The 22,505-nt window shown below is 45.7% G+C and overlaps 1 protein-coding gene across 5 annotated transcripts in view; it reads left to right on the top strand.

Moving 5' to 3' along the window:
* The window catches only part of THADA (THADA armadillo repeat containing), a 293,514-nt gene extending 272,806 nt beyond the window's left edge, over positions 1-20,708 (top strand). For all 5 annotated transcript variants that reach the window (XM_070429113.1, XM_070429112.1, XM_070429111.1 and 2 more), the window contains 2 exons: positions 17,407-17,576; positions 18,614-20,708. In XM_070429113.1, coding sequence (XP_070285214.1) covers positions 17,407-17,576; positions 18,614-19,009 — 566 coding nt within the window. In that variant the 3' untranslated portion in view covers positions 19,010-20,708. The remainder of the gene's footprint in view (positions 1-17,406; positions 17,577-18,613) is intronic.
* Positions 20,709-22,505: the final 1,797 nt, after the last annotated feature.

Here is a 22,505-nt window from a genome sequence, read left to right as displayed (position 1 = left end):
TTTCTTTTTTAAATCCTCACCCGAGGATATTTTTCCATTGATTTTTAGAGAGAGTGGAAGAGAGAGGGAAAGACAGAAAGAAATATTGATGTGAGATACATCAATTGATTGCCTCCTGCACGAGCCCTGACCAGGGCCCCAGGCCAGGAAAGAGCCTGCAACCGAGATACATGCCCTTGACCAGAATCGAACCCAGGACCCTTCGGTCCACAGGCCAGCGCTCTATCCCCTGAGCCAAACTGGCTAGGGCTGGCTCTTTCAAAAGTCTGACCTAATGGTTTGTGACCAGGTTGAGGTATCTTCCTTACTCTGTAGAGGAGGCAGTGACGTGAGTTTGAGTTCAACACTTGCCAAATGACTGTAGCCACCCAAAGAATTTTAGATCAGATCTCTCAACTGTGATGGGAATATAATAACAAAGCCTCACCCACCCTGAGTCTGTTGCCTTTCGCTGAGCAAAGTCATGTCAGCTTTGAGTACCGAGGCTTTACCCCAGCTGGAAACCTGATAATGAGTGAGGCTTAAGAATCTGAGCTTCCCAGAGTGTGTGGGAAACTGAATATTAGAGGCCACAGCGTTCCGACTCCGATACTTGGACGGAGCTTGTGCATTCCCTTGGTTACCACCACTGGGGGCTCCAAAAGGCTCAGAGATTTCGCCAGAGCCTTGTCTCAGCAGTTGCTGAGGGGCCCGGGCCCCTGGTCACCTTGAAGTACCGTTCAATCCTCCCCTTCGAAGCAGCCCCACAGCAGTGAAAAACAATGAAAAGCAGCCACACCCAGGGAAATTTGTGTCGGGGAAAGAAGGCCACAGCAGGATCAAAGCCTCCGGTAACCCAAGAATTCCTCAGCAGCTGAGTCTCTTCATAATTATGGTTTGGAGATTTGCCAGAAAGCAAAACCACTTAGCATGCCATATTTAACAATGAACAGTTCTCTGTGTTCATAATCGTCACTGTGCAGAGCAAATAGGCACCTTGAACAAAGGGCAGGGGATTTATGTGTGTCTCTGAAACAGCCCGTGCGGCCTTAACCTGAGGCATGTCTGCAGGGAGATGTGGCACTGCCCTCTGCTCTGGTACCAGAGGGGCTGCATGCCCGGCCCCCATCCCCACCCCCTACAGTAAAAAAACAAACAAATTCTTTAATCCAGAACTTTCCAAACTAGTTTAATAGCCAAATCTTTTTTCCTCCTTTGGTTGGTTTTGGAGTTTGGACTTTTTATGTTTTAAATATCCACTAACATTCTGCCCTGGCTGGTGTGTTTCTATGAGCTGGGCTTCGTCCTGTGCACTGAAAAGTTCTATTCCTGGTCAGGACACATGCCTGGATTGCAGGCTCGATCCCTAGTGGAGGGTGTGTAGGAGGCAGTGGATTGATGTTGCACTCTCACATCGATTTTATCTCTCTCTCTCTCCCTTCCTCTCTCTCTAAAATCAATAAACTAAGAAATAAATATCTATTAACATTCTAAAAAGCCAGTGTCTCAAGGAAATAATGGCCAAGGAGGGTAGGAAGCAGGGATTTAGACCAGTGGGAAGATAGAGAAAACAAGTCCCAAGCCCAAAACAAGACCATAATGAACATGAGCCCTGGAACGAGGTTTGTACATGAGTTTGGAAACCACCACCCTCCCCCCCCCCCACACCCTGTTTCTGTGTCATTGTTTGTTTACTTAGTCATTTATTCGACAAACATTTGTCAGTACGGAAAATTGGAGAAGAATGGCTGCTAGGAGGAAAGTTCATCAGAACTGAACCTTAAAGAAGGGGTATAATTTCAGTGAGGGAAGATGGGGAGCACTCCAGAAAGACAGGGGGCCAAGGGTAAGGCCTGTTCAGGAAAGGTGTGAATCAGTAAGGTACAAGCCTTGAGTGTCTGAATAAGGTGGGTGGGATGAAGCTGGGATGCAGGAGAGGACCTTGGGATCAAGCAGGACTCTGTCACATGCAAAAGATGGAAAGTCCAAGCCAAGCCACTTCAGCACAGAGGGGCATCTTGGGTCATATAAGTGAGAATCCTGGGGTGAGAGCTGGCTCCAGACGTGGCGTCATCAAGGGTTCAAACAGTCCCCAGGTCCTAATTTCTTGCCCTTTCTCCCCCTGGCTCTTTGGTGGTTCTGTTTTCAGAGAGGCTCTCCTTTCCTTTGGAGTTGGAAGATGGCTATAGCGGTTCCAGCTATATCTGTGTCGCTACAATCTCATTGCTTTTCAATGGCTCTGGTTGGGTTCCAGGCCCATCCCAAAACTTATCTCTGAGGTGGGGGACTTGATGCCCTGACTGGCTGAGACCTGGGTCAGGTGTCCATGCCCAGAGTGGGGGGCAGGGTTAGGCCCACTCAAACCACATGGACCAAAATGTGTGGAGGGGCTGTCTCTCCAGGGTGAGATGGGGGGACTGCTATCCAAATAAGGTGAATGGAAGTTAGGCCACAAAAACAACAGATGTCACTAAAATCTGGAGTTCCGGGCCAAAGAATCTGGATACCATTTGCACCAGAGAAGCAGTAAAGCTTTTTGAACAAATAAGTAACGTGATCAGAGCTATGCATTAAGATTAATTCTGTCGCAGTTTAATAGCCGCCATATGCTTGGCACATGCCAGGGGCTCAATAAATATATATTGAATGAGAGAGATAAATGGATGGATTAGGAAAAGAATGAAATTAAAGGTAGAGAGCATTCTTAGGAGGCCATTGTGGTAGTTTGGGAGGGAAGCTAGCAAAGGCAGTAACAAAGACCCATCAAGAAAACCAAGAGGCTCCATTGTCATGAAACTCAAATAAGGAAAAACTATCAAGAGGACAGGGTTGATCAACCATGCCAAACACTGTCAAAAGGTCAGGTCAAAGAGGATAAGGATTGAGAAAATGTCATAAGAGAGTTGAGAAAGGGTTGAGTAGTGGGAAGTCAGAAGCCAACTTCAAAGAGTTTAGAAGTAAGGAGGAGATAGGCAAATAAAGGGCCCGAGTGTAGAGATTACTCTGTAACCTCATCTGTCTTCTCATCACCCCCCTTCAAACTCAGCCAAAAAAAATGCTCCTTCACCTCCCCACATTCTTCAGGCAGCACCTTATGCCATTTCCATGAACTTTATCCCCCACGATGCCCTTTTCTCCCATGTGTCTTTAGGCTCTCCTCCCTCTGCAGGGCTATCTCTCTTGTAAATATTGACTTTGCTACTTTGTCCTAAAACCACATTTCCTAGACCCTGCTCTGCCTTCAAGCTAATGCTTTAAAAGAATCATTAGAGAAATTCTGAAGATGGGGAGGACAGAAGATTGAGTTTATATTGAATGTCCCATGTAGAATTTCCCGACAAGATTATCTGTAAGAATGAGTGGTTAGGGAGTAGGATATATGGACAGGAAGAAAGCTGGAACAGTTTATATAGAGGTTCAGTTAGGAGTGACCAAAAAGTGAATGGAAAAATTGCCAGGGGACAGTGAGAGGCCAGCTGAGATTAAATAGCATGAATTTATAGAGAGCCTAATCAGCATACTGCCTCTCTTCAACTAGAATCTGTAGCTGAAAGGGGAACAGTAGGTTTGGGTTGAGGTGGTTGTGGAATACTGATGAGCCTGGTAGCAGGTCAAGTTGACCAAAGGATTGGTCAAAAAAAAGACCGTACCCTTTTATGTAATGATGTTTACTTTGAATTTATATTAGTTCACACAAACACTCCATCCATGCTTTTGTTCCGGCCCTCCGGTCCAGTTTAAGAACCCATTGTGGCCCTCGAGTCAAAAAGTTTGCCCACCCCTGGCCTAGGCCATGTGGCTCAGTCCCATGCACCAAGAAGTCACCAGTACAATTCCAGTTGGGGGGCACCTACCCAGATTATGGGCTTGATCAGGGCGGGGGGGGCAGGGAGATGTATACATGTGTACAGGAGGTAGCTGATCGATGTTTCTATTTTTTCCTTTCTAAAAATCAATAAAAACATTTTTTTAAACGTTGCATTAAGGATATTAGAGGGGTCATATGGTATAAGAGCCATAGTGTATAGACTATGTGGTTTAAATCCCATATCCTAACCTGTGTCTCTGCTTATCTTGTTTATAACATGAGGTGCATAGAACCTTAAAATTTCATTCTAATAATGCATAAGTAATTAGTATATATTAAGAACTTATGATAGTGCTTGCACATAGTAAGTGCTCAATAAATGTTAGCAATGATGATATTCATTTAAAAGTGATGAAAAAGCTTAGAATTTGATATCTTGAAGTTGAAATCATTTTAAGTAATGACAGATTCTCAGCTGCCATCATGGTTATTGAGAGTAGAGTGAAATTGGAGATGGAGAGTATTGGAATTGCAGAGGTTGAAGAATGGTCAAACGAAATACTGGAAGGGACATCTTCATGGATATTGAAGTCACCTATGGGATGGCAGGAAGTCTGTGTCAATGAAAAAAACCAAGTCTCTAGCTAAAGTTAAAAGGAACAGGAGGGTGGTTAGTATGGACTTCAAAAGAAGGGATATTTTTGAGTGAAAAGGGGGAAAGGGTTGTCTAGAAATGGCAGGACACCCAAGTCAGACTGAGGGAGAGAAAGAACAGCCTCTACTGGAAATTTAGGAGTATGGCAGCTTCTGCCAGGAGGAGAAAGAAACAAGGGAAAAATAAAAAATATGGGGAATTTGCTCACAATAGAACAGATTTCTATTGAAAAGAGCTGTTTTTCATAATAGCTTTTAAGAAAAACCATTCCCCAAGCCTGGAGGCAAGTCTGAATAAGGCATGAGGGTGGAGGAGGAAGTGGAAAGGAGGTTTTAGAGTCGATTCCTGAGAAAGCCAATAGAAAGAGGCTCTGTCCCTCACCTTGATTGTAGGTGTGCAGCATTAGACAAGCTGGCTCAGGACTGTGCGCTGGTGCTGGGCATGCCCTAGCTGGACACCACTCCCCGACAGCCCGCCCACATCTCCGCTCTCGGGGGAGACATGCTGCATGCATTTCCCAGATAGAGGGACCGGGAGAGCTGGGTTGGGGGCTTCTGCTTTTAGAAAGCAGGCGAATAGCTTTAAAGGGAAGGAAACAGGACACCAGCAAGCTTCGTGGCTGTGTTCTCTTCCAAAAGCGCTGCTCTGTAGTGTAATTGTATTCGGACATGCTTTTTGCATGACGTCAGGGAATAGCCTCCCTTAAAAGCTTTCATGAAAAAGCACAACTATAAAACAGACTCAGGCAATGAAATGGAAACCAGATGAGTGAGTCTGTGTAATTTGGGTAAAGAGATTTCTCCTGCAGCGTTGTGATCGGATCTCCACTCTTTGCATAAAACTCTTCACGGGATCCACTTACATATGAGTCTTACCTTGCAGGTGCTTTTAGATGTAAAATGTCTTGTTTTATTACTGAATGTGATGAGGTGCAGGAAAGCAAGGGCTCCCCCCCCAGTGGCTGTTCGGTCTGCCCTCCTAAAGCTTGTAACCTTTCTAGTCCTCCAAGTCCTTGTGTGAGCCCAGCCTCTTGTACACCTTCATCTCTTCACCCCGCACACCCCTGCTCAAGCTTAGTCTTTGGAAGATGTGTCCTGGGGAACCGTCCTTAGTGAAGAGGCACTTCTTACCCACCCCCCTTTCTTTAAAGCCTCAGGGACACAGAATTGAATTACCCATCAGCCTCTGTTCTTGGCACACTTTTTGACTCCACCCCAAAGAGGTCCTTTCTTTTCTGTATTTTTATTTTTTATTGAGGTGGAAGTCACATAACATAAAACTAACCATTTTAAAGTATACAGTTCAGCCGGCCAGTGTGGCTCAGTGGTTGAGCATCAACCTATGAACCAGGAGGTCACAGTTTGATTCCCGGTCAGGGCACATGCCCAGGTTGGGGGCTGGATTCCCAGTTAGGGAGCATGCAGGAGGCAGCTGATCAATGATTCTCTCTCATCATTGGTGTTTCTCTCACTCTCCCTTCCTCTCTGAAATCAATAAAAATATATTTTAAAAAATAAAGTATACAATTAGATAGCACTTAGTATATTCATAATATTATTCAACCATCACTATCTAGTTTAAGAGCATTTTCACTATCCTTTCCACCCCCCCCCCCCCCCGCCCCCACCCTCACCCCCTCGCACTCCCCATGTCCATTAAGCAGTCACTCCCTATCCTCCCACCCCTCCTAGCCCCTGGCAACCACCAGTGTGCTTGCTGTCTCCAAGAATTTTCCTGTTCTGGGTATTTCATGTAAGTGAATCATATAATATATGACTTGTTTTGCCTGGCTTTTCTACAAGATCTAATGTTTGTATGGTTCATCCATGTTGTAGCATGTATCAGTGCTTTGTTCTCTTTAGGCCTCAGTAATTCTGTTCTCTGGACATGTCATCTTTTGTTCATGTGCTCACCCATGGATAGGCATTTGAGTTGTCTCTACCTTTTGGGTACTGTGAATAGTGCTGCTGTGAACATTCATGTACAAGCTATCATTTGAGTACCTGGTTTCATTTCTGAGTATATACCTAGGAGTGGAACTGCTGGTTATATGGGAATTCTCTGTTTAACTTTTTGAGGAACTAGAGCAGTGGTTCTCAACCTTCCTAATGCCGCGACCCTTTAATACAGTTCCTCATGTTGTGGTGACCCCCAACCATAAAATTATTTTCGTTGCTACTTCATAACTGTAATTTTGCTACTGTAAACAATATATAATTATATATGTGTTTTCCGATGGTCTTAGGCGACCCCTGTGAAGGGTCGTTTGGCCCCCAAAGGGGTCACAACCCACAGGTTGAGAACCACTGAACTAGAGGTCTTTTCTTGATGGATATTCTCCTAGGTCTGCTCTGGCAAAGAATAGTAGGCCTATACCACCCTATCCCCACTCTCTACGACACTTTGAACTCATTCTACTCCATCTGGAAAGAAACCAAAGGAATGAAGTTGAGGAACCAGGAGTGTCTGTGGAAGTGAATAAGGCCACCAAAGAGATGCTGGTAATCAGAAGAAAGACAGTCTGGGTGGGTGGGGGTCGGGGGGGGGTGGAGAAGAGGTGAAGTGCTGAGAGAATTTGGGGCCCCTAGAAAATATTGTTGTAAAGCAGGGGAAGAATTTAGTGAGAAAGAAACTCAATTGCCCAGAATGAAGGAAGGTGTGAACCTGAAACATGTGGCTGGTATGGCCAGTGCTCTAGTGATGGAGAAATGATGCAAGAGAGTTGTGGTCTTACCTATTCCTGTAACAATGGCGTAGGGAGCCAGGCAGAAAGAGCCTTTCATGCTGAAGACTTAGAACATTCAGGCGTTGAGGAGCCACTGAAGGCTTTTTTTTTTTTTTTAATACTTTTTTTTTTTAAAATATATTTTATTGATTTTTTACAGAGAGGAAGGGAGAGATAGAGAGTTAGAAACATCGACCAGCTGCCTCCTGCACATCTCCTACTGGGGATGTGCCCGCAACCCAGGTACATGCCCTTGACCAGAATCGAACCTGGGACCTTTCAGTCCGCAGGCCGACGCTCTATCCACTGAGCCAAACCGGTTCCGGCGCCACTGAAGGCTTTTAAAGAGGCTTTAGAAAGATCACCCTGACCACAGGGTAGGGAATGGCTTAGAGAGGATGACGAGACAGGAAGCAAGGAGGCTGGTTAGAAGGTTACCATTGTTCTCAAATGAAGACTGGGCAAACCTGGGAGTGAGTGGGGATGGAAAGGCAGAACAGCTAACTGTGGTTACAGAGGTGAGGGCAAGACAAATGCCACTGAGAAGAAAGGGCAGGAATAGCAGAGGAGAGAGCTACGGAGAGACCCAAGGAGCTCAGAGCAGTGCACACATGACCAGAGTCGGACAAGAGGTGAGAGAGGCCCTGAGTTTAGGGACAGGAAGGTTGTGGAAGCAGGCCAACCACTACTTCTTGAGTGAGGACCAAATTCAGAAATGCTATGTAACTTTAAATATAAATTTTTAATCTGAATTATACCAACTTTGATTAATTTTCATCAAGAAACATTTTCCTGCCCTAGCCGGTTTGGCTCAGTGGATAGAGCATCGGCCTGAGGACTGAAGAGTCCCGGGTCCGATTTTGGTCAAGAGCATGCACCTCAGTTGCGGGCTCGATCCCCAGCCCTGGTTGGGGCGTGTGCAGGAGGCAACCAATCGATGTCTCTCTCTCTCTCTCTCTCTCTCTCTCTCTCTGTCTCTGTCTCTCTACCTCGCTTACACTCTCTTAAAAATCAATGGAAAAATACTCTCGGGTGAAGATTAATTAAAAAAAAAAACAAAAAACCAACAACAACCAAAACCACACACAAAAAGAAACATTTCCCTGTGTAACTCCATCAAACCAATTTATTTCTTTTTTTAAATAAATTTTATTGATTTTTTACAGAGAGGAATAGAGAGTTAGAAACATCGATGAGAGAGAAACATTGATCAGCTGCCTCCTGCACACCCCCCACTGGGGATGTGCTCGCAACCAAGGTACATGCCCTTGAACGGAATCAAACCTGGGACCCTTGAATCCGCAGGCTGATGCTCTGTCCACTGAGCCAAACCGGTTAGGGCTCCATCAAACCAATTTAATTCCTTAATCAATTTTCTATGTAGATCAATTAAACCATTTTGAATGTTCTCCCTTATTTTCTTTTTTAATAAGGATTTTTGCCTTTTTTTATTTCTTGTGTTGTTTTTTTAAATTCTCACCTGAGGATGTGTTTATTAAGTTTAGAGAGAGAGGAAGGGGAGAGGAGAGGGAGAGAGAGAGAGAGAGAGAGAGAGAGAGAGAGAATAAATATCTCTCGGTTGCCTCCTATACATGCCCTGACTAGGAATTGAACTGCAACCTAGGTATATACACTAATTGGGAATCGAACCCACAATCTTTTTGGTGTGTGGGAGGACACTCCAATCAGCTAAGCCACCAGGCTGGGGCTCCCTAATTTTTTTAAGTAAATAGGTGTAAATTTAACAATGAAGAGTTGATTTTTGGTCAGAGATTTTAATCAGTAAGAGTTTTACCATCCCCAGTTTTAGACGGTCAGTTTTAATGTGTGCACATCCCCCTGTGTTGCTGCTGTAATCATTATTTGCAGTTTTCAGTGTTACTAACAAAATGACGACTTTGGTCAGTTACTGTGAATGTTATTGTGTGTTATTTAGCCATTGTCAGCTTACTTTTATGTTGACTGTTTTTACCAGTAACATTCATGGCAAGATCAAAACATCCTCAAGGTCAAAAACAACCTGCTCCTTTTCAGAGTTCCTCTTCCTCCTAATCCCTCCTCCCACCCTCTGGTACAGGATCCTTAACCCCAAGATGCTCTTCCTACAGCTCCTTTACCAGGTAAATCCATCCTGCAGCAGGGCTCTTCTCTCCCTTCTAGTTGCCCAAGAACCCAGAGCCTCACTGCCCTGTTTTCTCTGAATTGTTCTCTCTTCCCTGGCCTGTTTTTGAAGAGAGGTTTTCTGTGGACTGTCCCATCCCTCCCCTCACCCCAGGCTTCTCCAGCCTTAGCCACGCCTCTTCCATCGGCCCAGCCGGGGCAACAGGTGGTGTCTGATGCCTTCCGAAGGTGGACATGAGTTCCAGGGAGGCTGCTAGAGAATGCTGGTCACAGGGACAGATAGGAAAGGCCTGGAGAAACCCGGGAGTGAACTTTGTTTCAAGATATAAACTTCCCAGAAACTTTGAAATTACGGGCACTGAACATTTTGAGCACTGTTTATGCATCTTCAAATCACTTTGTATGTTGAGGAGTCATTTAGACCTTGATTTGCTGGTTATATACCATGGACGGTTTTGTTCTGTTCGGAGCTGTAGAGGCCTGGGAGTGAGGAGGGGAGCTCTCTGGATTCTGGGTAAGGCTGGGGCATGGTAGTAGGGAAAGCCCTCAGGACAGAAAAGTGATCTTCCTGGACTTGTATGATTTCAAATGTCTAGTGTTCAGTTACACTTCAGGACCATCTGCACCATGACCTTCTATAGCCCACCAGTGTGTTGGGGGAGCTGGGCAGCCCCCATTGAGGCTCTGCTCTGTGTCCTGTCCCTGGACTGGTCGCATCCTCAGGGAGCTTAGCGCCTTGAGGCCATGACAGCTCTGCTGAAATGAATCAGTCATTTGGTTTCTTCCTCTCTCCCACCCCAAGTCCTGAATAAGCTAAAAGGTGTGAGTTTGGGAGTCGGGGGCCAGGAGGAGTAAGGGCCAGAGAAGCTTCAGGAAGAACTCAAAAGGAGCTAGTCAGTCTTTAAGCTCAGGCTGAGAGTCCCCTGTGAGAAAGAGAAAGAAGTTCCAGTAGTGAAATAAGCTAAAGAAAACTGGAGTGACTTCAAAGAAAGGGAAAGAGAAATTGCAGGATCCGAGCTCATCGCTGAGGAATGTGGAATGTGTCTGCAGACCCATTGAATAAACTCTGCCCAGGCAGGGGAGAGGAGGCTGATGGAAAAGGGGTGTCACGTTGCCCAGGCGCCCCCACCACAGGATGTCCCCCGTGTGTACGCATCCTCATTGTACCCCACCTCCGCCAAAGGCTCCTTTGCCTGCCTTCACAGCTCACTTGGCAGGGTCAGGGAGATGGGGAGAGAGGGTTACATTGCCCCTTCCAGGAGGAGTGTTTTGGGGTAAGTGACCCTGTAAAGAGGAAAAAAGCACAAGGCACTTACCTTACAGGAAGAGGTGCAGGTGATAAACACATGGAGGCCAGTGGAACCACCAAGGAGCAGACAGAGTGCAGGGGAGGTGCTGGAGAGGGCAGGGCTCACTTGGAGGGAGAGGCTGACTGTACCTCGAACAGGAGAGGCCCAACACAGTTCAGGTCAAAGGAATCCCTGCTAAAGAGAGGGAATGCCAAGTGTGGCCCAGAAACTGTTGTTCAGAACATCTGTGCTCTGGACTCAGCTCATTCCTCACCCTGTCGCCCCTTCACATGCCAGGGCCCCAGGGACAGGCCTTTGTTATGCTGGAGCAGCCAGGGCAAAGCCCACGTGCACCTCACTCCGTCCCGCTGAGCTTGGGAGGGAGCCACAAGCAGCAGGACGGCGAGTTGCACACAAAACTGGGTGTCACTGCAGAACCCTGAAACTTTCAGCAGCTGGTGGTTTCCACTCCCCACCTCCCTGAGCTGAAAGCCCCTGGGAGAACCAGGTCTTTTTCACAGGCCTTGTTGCCTGAGGGTAATATTTGTTTGAATCCATTTCTTAATCTTTGGTGTGGTTGGAAGTGAACAAAATGCAAGTATTTGTATAAGCTTTGAGCTTTAATTTAACCAGCTAAATTTAATTTAATTTATCAACCCCTTTTTGGTGAAGTATGAGCCTACTGAATAAGAAGTGCACACTTTGCCCTAGCTGGGTAGCTCAGTTGGTTAGAGCGTCGTCCCAATACACTAAGGTTGTGTGTTCGATCCCCAGTCAGGGCACATGCAAGAATCAACCAATCAATGCATGAATATGTGGAACAACAAATTGATGTCTCTCTCTCTCAAATCGATTTTTAAAAACATGTCAGAGAATTGAAAAAGAAGAAAGCTACCCAATTCTTTTTTTTAAAAAGTGCATACTTTTTACTCTTAAGTTGCTTATTTGTTTTCATTCATGTTGTCTACATTCGTTTTTCTAAATCAGTTAGGGGGAGTGTGTGAGTGTGTGTGTGTGTGTGTGTGTGTGTGTGTGTCTAGATTCAGGTAGACTGTGAGCTCTTTCAAGGCAGGCACTGTGGTCAGGCTTCCTCCCAGCAACTGGAAGGAACTTGGGCACAGAGTGGGGTTTTATTTTTATTTTATTACTAGAGGCCTGATGCGCGAAATTTGTGCAAGGGGCTCGGACCCTACAGCCGCGGCCGCTGCCTCTGCCTTGATCCCACAGCACCTCGGCTTAATCCAGAAGGTCGTCTGGAAGGTCGTCCAGTCTAATTAGCATATTATGCTTTTATTATTATAGATAACAGCTTTACTGAGATATACCATATACATACCATATAAGTCACCCATTTAACGAGTACAATTCAATGGTTAGCATATTCGGAGAGTTATGCAACCATCAACACAATCAATTTTAGGACATTCTCATCACTCTGAAAAGAAACAGCACACCCTTCAGTATTTACCCTTCGTTCCCCCTGTATTAGTTTCCTGTGGCTGCTGTAACAAACTGCCACAAACTTGATGGTTTAAAATAACAGCAGTGTATTGTCTCACAGCTGGTGGGGGTGGGGGACAGAAGTCGGAAATTAAGGTGTCAGCAGGGCCACTCTCCCTCTGAGGCTCTGGGGAACAATCCAGTCCCGCCTCTTCCAGCTCCTGGAGGCTGGCGGCATTTCTTTGCTTTTGTCACTCCAGCCTCTGTCCTTGTCTTCACATCGCCTTCTCTGTGTGTCTGGTGTCAAACCTCGCTCTGTCTCTCTCTTAATAGAACATTTGCGATGGCATTTAGGGTCCACCCAGATCACACAAGATTATCTCCTCATCTCACTGTCATCAACTTAATCACACCTGCAAAGACCTCTTTTCCAAGTAAGGTAATCTCATAGGTCCCAGGGACCTGACATGGATATCTTTTAGGAGGCCATTTTTTCAGCTTCCCATACTCTCCATGCCCCCAGCCCAGATGTAATTCACATGCCATAAAATATGCCATATTCAAGTGTACATATGTACAAATTGTCATATATTCATAAGGTTGTTCAACCTTCACCACTATCTAATTCCAGGACATGTTCATTAATCCAAAATGAAACACTGTATCTATCAGTAGACAGTCCTCATTTTCCCCATTCTCCAACCCCTGGCAACCACTAACCTGTTTTTTTGTCTCTATGATTTGCCTATTCTGGACATTTCATATAAGTGGAATTGTACAATATGTGTTTGTTTGAATCTGACTTCTTTCACTTAGCATAATGTTTTCAAGACTCATCTGGTTATAGCATTTATAAATACTTCATTCCTTTATGGCTGAATAATATTCCATTGTATGGCTGTAACACATCTTATTTATCCATTCATTGGTTGGTGGATATTTTGGTCATTTCCAATTAACAATGCTGCTCTGAACATTCATGTACAAGTTTTTCTTTGGACCAATGTTTTTATTTCTCTGAGTTGTATCCCTAAAAGTGGGAGAAATTTTGAGACTTTCCAAAATGGGTGCACCATTTTACATTTCTACCAGCACTGCATGAGAGTTCCAGTTTCTTCACATCTTCACCAAAACTTATTACCTGTCTTTTTTATTATAGTTATCCCAGTAGTTTTGATTTGCATTTTCCTGATGGTTAATGATGCTAAGCATCTTTTCATGTGCTTATCGGTCATTTGTATATCTTCTCTGGAGAAACATCGATTAAGATCTCTTGCACATGTTTTAGTTGGGTTATTTTTCTTTTTATTATTGGGTTTTAAGAATTCTTTGTATAGTCTAGATCCAAGACCCTTGTCACATATAGGATTTTCAAATATTTTCTCCAAGTCTATGAGTTATCTTTTCACTTTCTTAATGATATTCATTGAAACACAAAAGTTTTCAGTTTTTATAAAGTTTTTATAACTTTTCTTTTGTTGCTTTTACTTTTACTGTCATATTTAAGAAACCATTGCCTAATACAAGATCACAAAGCTTTACTCCTATGTTTTCTTCTATGAGTTTAATAGTTTTCACTCTTAAATTTCAATCTTTGATACACTTTGAGTTAATTTTTTTATATGTTGTGAGATAGGGGTCCAATTTCATTCTTTTGCATGTGGATATCCAGTTGTCTCAGCTCACTGGTTGAAAGGACAATTCTTTCTCCCCAATTAATGATTTTTGGCCCCCTTGTCAAAAATTGATTGACCATAAGTGTGAGGGTCTAATTCTAGGCACTCAGTTCTATTCCATTGATCTGTTTGTCTATCCTTATGCCACTACCACACTGTCTTGATAATTGCAGCTTTGTAAGTTTTGAAATCTGGAATTGTGAATCTTCTAGTTTTGTTACATTTTTCTAAATTGTTTGGCTGTTCTGGAAACACAACAGGTTCTTCAGACACACTTATTGCTTAGTCACTTGCTTTCTTATTTCCTTGATGGACCAGCGAGCCTAGGAAAGCCCAGCTGGCCTTCATAGTTGGTTGAAAAATTTCTCTCCTTACTCTTCAACCTCCTTGTGAAGGGGATCTGGACTGTTCTGGCTGAGCTTAGTCCAGGACAAGGTAGTAAAAGAGGGAATGTGATGGGATGAATCTGGCCCCTTGAACAGGAGACTTAAATCCAACTAATCATCTTCCCACCCCCTTCCCAGCTTTCCTTCCCTTTCCTCCTCATCTTGCAGGGTTGGTGTTTGGCTGGTTATAATTCCATCTGAATCCACTTTCAGCCAATGCACCAGTTCTCCTCTTGTACCTCTGTTACTCCTATCACTCTCCTGCCACTGCCTAAGCTTGATTCATGGCCAAATGGTGCAGGAGGGAGGATCTCTGTCCTGGAAGGTGTGGCTGTCTGGCCTTCCTTGTGGCATCTCTGGTCAGCTGCACGTGTCCTTGATGGACCTAATAGCAGGGTTGCCTGAGCTACAGGCACTGATTTTGCTGGTACGTGAAAGTGTTGTCTTCCCTTAGGGGCTTTCAGCCCTTGCCTTAAGGAGACAATAAAAAAGAAGGAGTCAGAGGGCAGATCTTCTAGAAAGCTTTCAAGATAAGCTGACCTGCTGCTGGTGCCACAATACCTAGGACTTATAACTTTTACCTCCCCCCCCACCTCAAAACATAGCCCTCAGCTGGGAGCTTTTTAAATGACTAAAAGTGATAAAACCAAGTCTGACTTCATCTCTATAGGGTGCAGGGAATGTTTCTCCATTGCCTCCCTGCAGGTTAGGGGCAGCCTGTGCACCGAGGTCACCTTGGCCCCGTGCCACCATTACTGTGTGGCCTGGACCTGTTTACCGAACCGTTATGTGCATAGCTTCCTCATTTGTTCAATAGGGATACTTCCCTCATGGTGGGAGGAGCAATTAGGGTTCAATAGAAGGAAAGTGTTTGTTATCCTATCTAATAAAGAGGGAATATGCTAATTGACCCTCACATCGTTGCAAAGATGGCAACGCCCACAGCCAATAAGGAGGAAATATGCTAATTAATTGTCACACCCTCAAAGATGGCGGAGCCCACAGCCAATAAGGAGGGAATATGTGAATTGACTTGCCATGCCCTCAAAGATGGTGGGGCCCACAGCCAATAAAGAGGGAATATGCGAATTGACTGCCATGCCCTCAAAGATGGTGGTGCCCACAGCCAATAAGGAGGGAATATGCAAATTGACTACCATGCCTTCAAAGATGGCGGCACCCACAGCCACACGATGGTGGTGTCCAGTCCCCTCAGCCCCACCAGGGCCCAGCTGCTCTGTGTTTAATCTGGTACTGCTCTTCATGTGTCTGTTTAATTCTGAGGTTTGAAAGATGCCAATTAATTCTACCTCCTCCCCAAACAGGTTCTAAACCAGGTGAGAACTACAGGTAGAGCTAAAAACAGGGATTGTATTATAGGTGAAGGCTGGGCCAACACCTGGCTCAGACTTACAGCCAGAATGCACCTTCATACACACCTCTATTTCTGTTTCCCAGTTTAACTCCTGGTTCCGGGCTGCAGAGCCAGCTGTCTGGGGAGCAGGGGCACTAAGGGAAAGGTGTCCTGGGGGTTGATTCGAGGCTCTGAAGGTGGTAACATCAGTCCCCTGGCTGCTTCCTGAGTTAAGGCTCTGCTCCGAGTGCTCTAAGTAATCCTGGCCCTGCTTATCTCACCATAGAGACGGTGAGATCTCTGGAATGTTGTGCTAATCTCCAAATCCATGCTCTGCATACACCATGAAACTTGTCCATTTCATTTTTTTATAGCCACTTACTGGTAAAGCTCTGTAACTATACACAGTCACAGTGTGTTAACCTGTCTGAGCCCTGGATTCCTCACCTGTGAAGTATGGTCATACCCAACCCATAGGATGTTGAAGGACTGGAGAGACAGTACTTAGTCAGGACCCGGCACATGATAGGCTCTCATAATAGGCCTCAGGCTGGCCCCACACCATGGGGAACTCGGCCTTCCATTCCAGACGCTGAGCCTTCTAGCCCTGTGTGCTGAGCCAAATGAGCTGTGGGCTGGAATTGGAAATGTGAGGCCAAATGGTCTGTGAGCTGGAGCTGGAAATGTGGATTTGGGAAAGACAAGGTCTCAACAAAAGTGGGTTATTGAAAGACATGCACCGGTGCATGGATGGATCTACAGAGGTTCATTGGGTGGTGGGGTTCCAGTCCCATGCTTCAGACCTCCTCCAGGTTGGGGGTAGAAGGGGCGAGGTTGTTTGCGGAAGTGTCAACACCCTGAGCCTCCCTTCAAACCCATATTTAGGAGTCTCAGGCAAGATGGTGAAGTAAGCAATGGTTTCCCCAAGGCACCCACTTCCTCTTTCAGCAGCCTTTACCCAGCCAGCAAGGAAGACGAGTGTCTGAAAGACGAAGTCACTATGAGACCGGGCAGCAAAATCTGAGCTAATCCCAGCCCACCGCCTGCTGTTGTACCACTTGTGAACTGTAACACAGTAGTTTTTGCATTTTTAGATGGTTGGGGGAAAATCAAAAGAAGAATATTTTGTGACATGAACATTACATGAAATTCAAATTTTATTGGGACATAAAGTTTTATTGGAACACAGCCACAACCATTTGTTTACATATTGTCTATGGCTACTTTCAGCAAAGTTGAGTAGTTGTGACAGTCTGAAATATTTACTGTCTGGCCATAGCTGGTTTGGCTCAGTGGATAGAGCGACAGCCTAGGGACCGAAGGGTCCCTGGTTCGATTCTGGTCAAGGGCACATACCTTGGTTGCAGGCTCCTCCCCAGCCCGGGCCCTGGTTGGGGCTCATGCAGGAAGCAACCAATCAATGAGTTTCTCTCATATCGACATTTCTCTCTCTCTTTCACTCTCTCTAAAAAAAGAAAAAAAAATCAGTTGGAAAAATATCCTTGGGTGAGATATTTTATACACACACACACACACACTGGCCTTTTAAGAACAAGTTCTCTGATTTCCTGCTCTAAGATGTTAGAGGTTCTCTGTGTATATACCCAGCGGGATTTGCTGCTGGAGAAAGGAGCAACCCAATGGAATTTGGGCATGTGGCAGGCCTGCAGAGGAGACACTGGGTGGGAAGCTTTCCTGATAACCTTCCAATTACACTAGGCAGGCTAAGGGGAGCTAAACGTCTAGTCCTACCAGTGTGCTTGCTCCTATCCACACTGAGAGACTAGCTGTGTAGACAGCAGGACCCAGAAGTGGGTTAACAATTGTTAGTGAGCCTATCCCACCAGCCTCCCTGCCAGGCTGGTGGCATTGGTGGTGTTACCTGAGGCCCTTCACGTCCCCAGAATCCCACAGAGCCTCCCGGGGTTGGCCCTGAGCAGCACACTCATTTCTCACCTCTCTCGTTTCCACAGAATTTGCCTTCTGCCAGGTGGATGCCTCCATCGCGCTGGATATGGCCCTGGTTGTACTGTGTGACCTGCTCCAGCAGTGGAACCAGCTAGCTCCTGCACTCCCAGTCCTGCTGGGATGGCTGTTGGGAGAGGGCGATGACCTCATGGTCTGTGTGGAGAGCGAGCATCAGGTAGTCCTGGGGTCTTGGGGCAGTGGAGGTGAGGTGGGAGTGTCCTAAACCCACAGGATACAGCACTTACAGGCTAACTCGGCCTAACACGACTGCTGAAACGTGCTTCTGAATGCTCAGAAACTTTCCGGATGACCATGGCAGCCTGCTGGGCGCTGCTGGGGCAGCTCTCGTGCTGGCTTTTGGGGTTCGGGTCTATGGGGAGAGAGGACTTTTTTAAAGAGGCTCCTTGGAAGTTGAGAGTTGAATTATGGAGAATTGTATTAGTCAACAATGGAGGAGCCAGAGGCTCCATGTGGTGAGGTCTGAAGGTGAAACATTTCCAGAGAATCAGGGTCCTTCCAGGGTATTTGCTGATTGAAGAAAACTATTAGCCCCTTCAGGTGGGGGACTAGTCAACATACAGGAAAACCAAGACTAAGACAAGCAGCAAAAGCATCTTCACAACTTCATAGCCACAGTATCTGACTCAGATGGCCTTCTTGGCATCACCAGCAGGCTGAGAGTTCAAAAGCAGCTTGTTGATGGGAAATTAAGAAACAAGATAAAGTGTCTGTGATAAAATGGCCTTGAAAATCCCCAACATTATAAAAATTTAATTTCATACTCGGAGACTAGGTAGTGTCTCGTGTTTGGTAGTTTGCTCTTTGTTCTGCTGCTGAGAGTTCCCTTCCTCCCTCCTCTCTGATTTCTAGATGCACCTTTATGTCTAGGGCCCACCCCCATGTCCAGGTCCCCTTTTCAGCACCAGGCCCCCAAAATATCTTGGCTTGGAACCACAAACACATCTTTATCAAAGGTCATGTTAAGTCTGGAGGAAAAAATTCCTCTCCGGTAGAGAAGTATGACGAGTGAAAATAGAAGGTGACCTTCAAGACTGCAAGTGGTGTGTGTAGCTGGTGTTGACAGGCCAGAGTGGGCCCTCTCTCCGGTGGGGGAGGGGACACGCCTCTTCTGCACCTGGTAGGACTCTGATCTGGACTGGGGCTTTCAAGCATTCCCTGTAAGGTTGACTTTTGGCTTTTCATTTGATTTAGGTGGAAGAAGACTACCTGTTTGAAAAAGCAGAAATCAACTTTTGGGCTGAGACCCTGATCTTTGTGAAATACCTCTACAAGAACCTCTACCATCTCCTCTCCAAGTCCAGCTGGCATCCCCTTAGCCCTGAGAGGCTCTGTCATCTTCAAAGGACAGCGTCAGAGCAGTGCCACCTCCTTTCCCAGCTCTTCAAAGAGCTGCCACCACCTGCTGCGTTCCTGAAGACAGTGGAGTTCACGAGACTGCGCATTCAGGAGGAAAGGACCTTGGCTTGCCTGAGGCTGCTGGCCTTTTTGGAAGGAAAGGAAGGGGAAGACACCCTAGTTCCCAGTGCTGCTGACTCTCCAGCAGAAGCAAATCAGTTAACTCTTCCAGGAACAGAAATGGCTTGTTGAAGAAAGAAGACTTGCTGGAGGGTGAGGGGGGTGGGGTGGGGTGAAGGTGGATTAGTCCCCACTAAACCTGCAGGAAATATGTTGAACATAAATTCACTTTTTTTTTTTTTTTTTGCCCTTCATACCTCCCCGACTTCTGTGAGTCCAGTCTTTCTACAGAGGAGTTTTTCATCAGTTCACTCATTCAAGGCAGCCTGGTTTATTGCAGCTACTGTAGGAAGTGAGGCTACCTCGTTGAATATTTGCTCTGTTCCCAGGTGCAGGCCACCTGTGGGCCTGAATTAGTCTTTTTCATCCCCCCCCAGGACCTCTAATGTCCAGCCATAGCCAGCCTGCATTTTCTGTGAATTGACTGCTTAGAATTGGGTTTTGACACATGATTCCCACCCCACCCACCCACCCCCCCCTTTTTTTTTTTTTTGGCTGGATGTAGGAGCTGGATTCGTTGGCAAACGGCCCATTTGGTCAGAATTCTAAACTTTATTCCATTTTAGCTAAAGCAGAAATATGTTCCAAATGTTGGATAGATCCTGAGAGTATTAAGGATCAACTTCATACAAATAGGGGTTTTCTTTATTGCCTGCATGTGTGAGTCCTGAGTGACCTACACATGCCATTCTAATTATTAAAAGAGCCATTGAGAGCTCCTACCCCAGAAAAAGGTGTTTGTGCTAATGGTAGGATACCTGATTTAGCTGCCCAGTGAAAGCATAGTCTCTTGGCTGTTAGAAGGAACCTGGGGAAAGGAGAGCCAGAATAAATGGTGTATTTGATGCCTACACTGTTTACTATCATTTTCTTAGTGACAATAACAAAGGGTTTCTTATTTAGGAGCCAGAAAATACATTGATCCATTTCAGTGATTGAATCTAGCAAGCCTAAGGGTTTTCTTCCTCAGACTCCCAGCAGGTGTCACTCTTGCATACATTTTGCTGCTGGTCCTGTTTTTCATTGACTTGCCATTTTTAATTTGTTATCTGAGAGTAAGTGTAACCCTCAGGCAGTTATTTTGAAATTCGTAGCTTGGATGGGTCATAGCCTCATCCACATTCATTTTTCATCCTAGTTATCTGAAAAAGCCATTTCAGCAATCGTATATAAACCTGGCCCAGCTTTTAGGATCTGTAAATATTTTAAAATACTTTTCAGGTGAGCAGTCTCTTAGAATTATATTATTGATGTTTGAGGGTCTGAAGAGGCAGTTTAGAGAAGAGAGAGTTTGATATGGTCATTTCCTACTGCAGAAAGGCTTTTATTTCAGGTATAATTTGTCTCTCTCTGAAAGAAAACCACCTAACACTAAAAATACAGCCACACTAGAAGTATAAAGAAATGGCTCTTTAGGGAGGGAGAAAAGTTGACTTAGTGTCCAAAGTTTTGTCTTAACGAGAATAGGAGATTCCTTAGCTGGTTTTGCACCATTCAGCTCAAAGTGTGGTGTTTTTGTGTGATCCTAAATTAATTTCCTGGTTAGGCATCTGTGTGACTCACGCACACTTGATGGGAGGTTGCCAACCTAATATTTCTTTTGTTCTGAGAAGGCCTGGCTGGTGAGAAGTCAGGGAATTGTTGGCATGATGTGCTGATAACCATGGTAGAATATTATGAAACTGGCCCCAGCAAAGTCCAGCATTCCCTTTTTTTCTCCACTTAAAATGAAATACAAGCAGTTGCATAATAATAAAAATGTTTTACACCAGCAGGGACTCTGTACCAAAGCATGAACTATAGCATGTTTATATGTTATCTCCAGAATCCTTCTAGCAAGCCTGCAAAGTGGGTGTTTACATAGCTGTTGACTAGGCAGAATTACCCTAGGGTTTGATCTTGGCTGGTTGTGGACAGCCTGGAAGGACAGGAGGGACAGATGTGTCACTGGTTTTGTATCTGAAATCCTGTTGCTCACCTCCAATAGCAGTGGCTAGGGAAATGGCTATCCTACACTTTCCTGATTCCCAGGGAAACTGTAGAATACCCTACTGTCAGGGCCACCCTCAAATTGTTGTCTTTGGGGTCATTTCAAAGAACAAAACAGAACAGTCAGGGTTCTAGAGTGTCAGCTGCAGCACTACTTTGTGATGTGATTGCAAAGCCAGCTCTCTCTATCTAGGGGCCAGGGAAGGCTGGGTCAGTCATAAGAATGAAACAGTCACCCAAAGACAATAGTGTGGTGAAGGGGGGGGGGGTGCGGGGGAGGCTAGAAGAGGTCAGTGGGGGGAAAGGGGGACATATATAATACTTTAAACAATAAAGATTACTACATATATAAAATGCTAATATGCAAAGAGTCCCCTCAGGAGTTCAATCGCTCACTATGACGTGTGCTGACCACCAGGGGGCGGCATGGAATGAAGGAAGGCCCTGGCAGGCAGCTGGGGAAGGGAGACCCCAGTTGGCAGCTGAAAGGCCCCAATCAGTCCTGATCGCCTGCCAGGCCTAGGGACCCTACCCATGCACAAATTTCCTGCACCGGGCCTCTAATATATATATGTAAAACAGAATGAAGCAGTCACCTGTTCTGAGGGCACTATCCTCGAGTCTAAGATTTGGTGCCCCTATTTCTGCATGCATGATTCTGTGGACTTCTAGCCATCTGGCCATAGTCCAGGGGCCTGGCTTCCTCCATTTTTTTATGCTATGTAAATTTGCTTTTAATAATAGGATGGATTTTACTTATCTTTTAAACACCTTTAACAACTCATTTGCACCTTGACAAAGGTGAGAAATGAGTAAAGCAGGAATTCTCTTAGTTTCACCAGAAAACTCAAGTACCAAAGAGTCCTTGGTATACAAAAATCATGTGATTTGCCTAAAACCACATGGCTTGGAAGGGGCAGGGTCTGAACTTCAAGCCCTAAGTTTCTGATCCTAAAGTTTTTGCTCTACCCAGACTCCAGTTCCCTGGGTAGGTGTAGAGGGAGTGCAGCACTGGGTACTGCATTCAAGCTGAACTCTAAGGAATCATTCCCTTCCAGGTTACCTGAGAGAGGAAATGAGCAACGAATGGAAATGAGGGCAGAAAACATGCGAAATAAGATCAATTCGGGAAGGGGGCGTGGGTCCGGGAGCTTTCTTCCTTGACTTCCACCTTAAGCCCAGTTGCAGCCTAGGCTGCCAGGTGTGCAAAATCATGGGCCCAGCTCCAGCTTTTTGGCAGCATAATTATAGGTAGGAAGTGGCAAGTGTCCTGCAACAGACTCTTATCTGCCCTAGTGGGACTGCCCGCGGCTTTAGCCTTACTGGGCGCTAGAGGGGGTGTCTGCCCCGTACCCGGAGGCAGAACATTTTCCCGGCACAGGCTTTAGGGGTGTGGGGCTGGCGAGAGGAAATGGGGGCGAGTCCATCATCCGAGTCCTCGGTGCCCAGCCCTGCCTGGCCGAGGGACGCTTTAGCCAGAGCCTGGGGCGCGGCTCCCCCAGTGGCCAGGGAGGGCTTGGAGGGTGCGCCAGGCCAAGGCTTCGGCGGGCGGGGAGCTTGGCTGGCAGCTACGCCCCAA

This window comes from Myotis yumanensis, unplaced genomic scaffold (genome assembly GCF_028538775.1).
Source record: "Myotis yumanensis isolate MYYU_CA2020_CCGP unplaced genomic scaffold, mMyoYum1.0.hap1 SCAF_11, whole genome shotgun sequence".
Lineage (NCBI taxonomy): Eukaryota > Metazoa > Chordata > Mammalia > Chiroptera > Vespertilionidae > Myotis > Myotis yumanensis.
The sequence above is the reverse complement of the archived record's forward strand: the minus strand, read 5'-3'. Positions and strand labels throughout refer to the sequence as shown.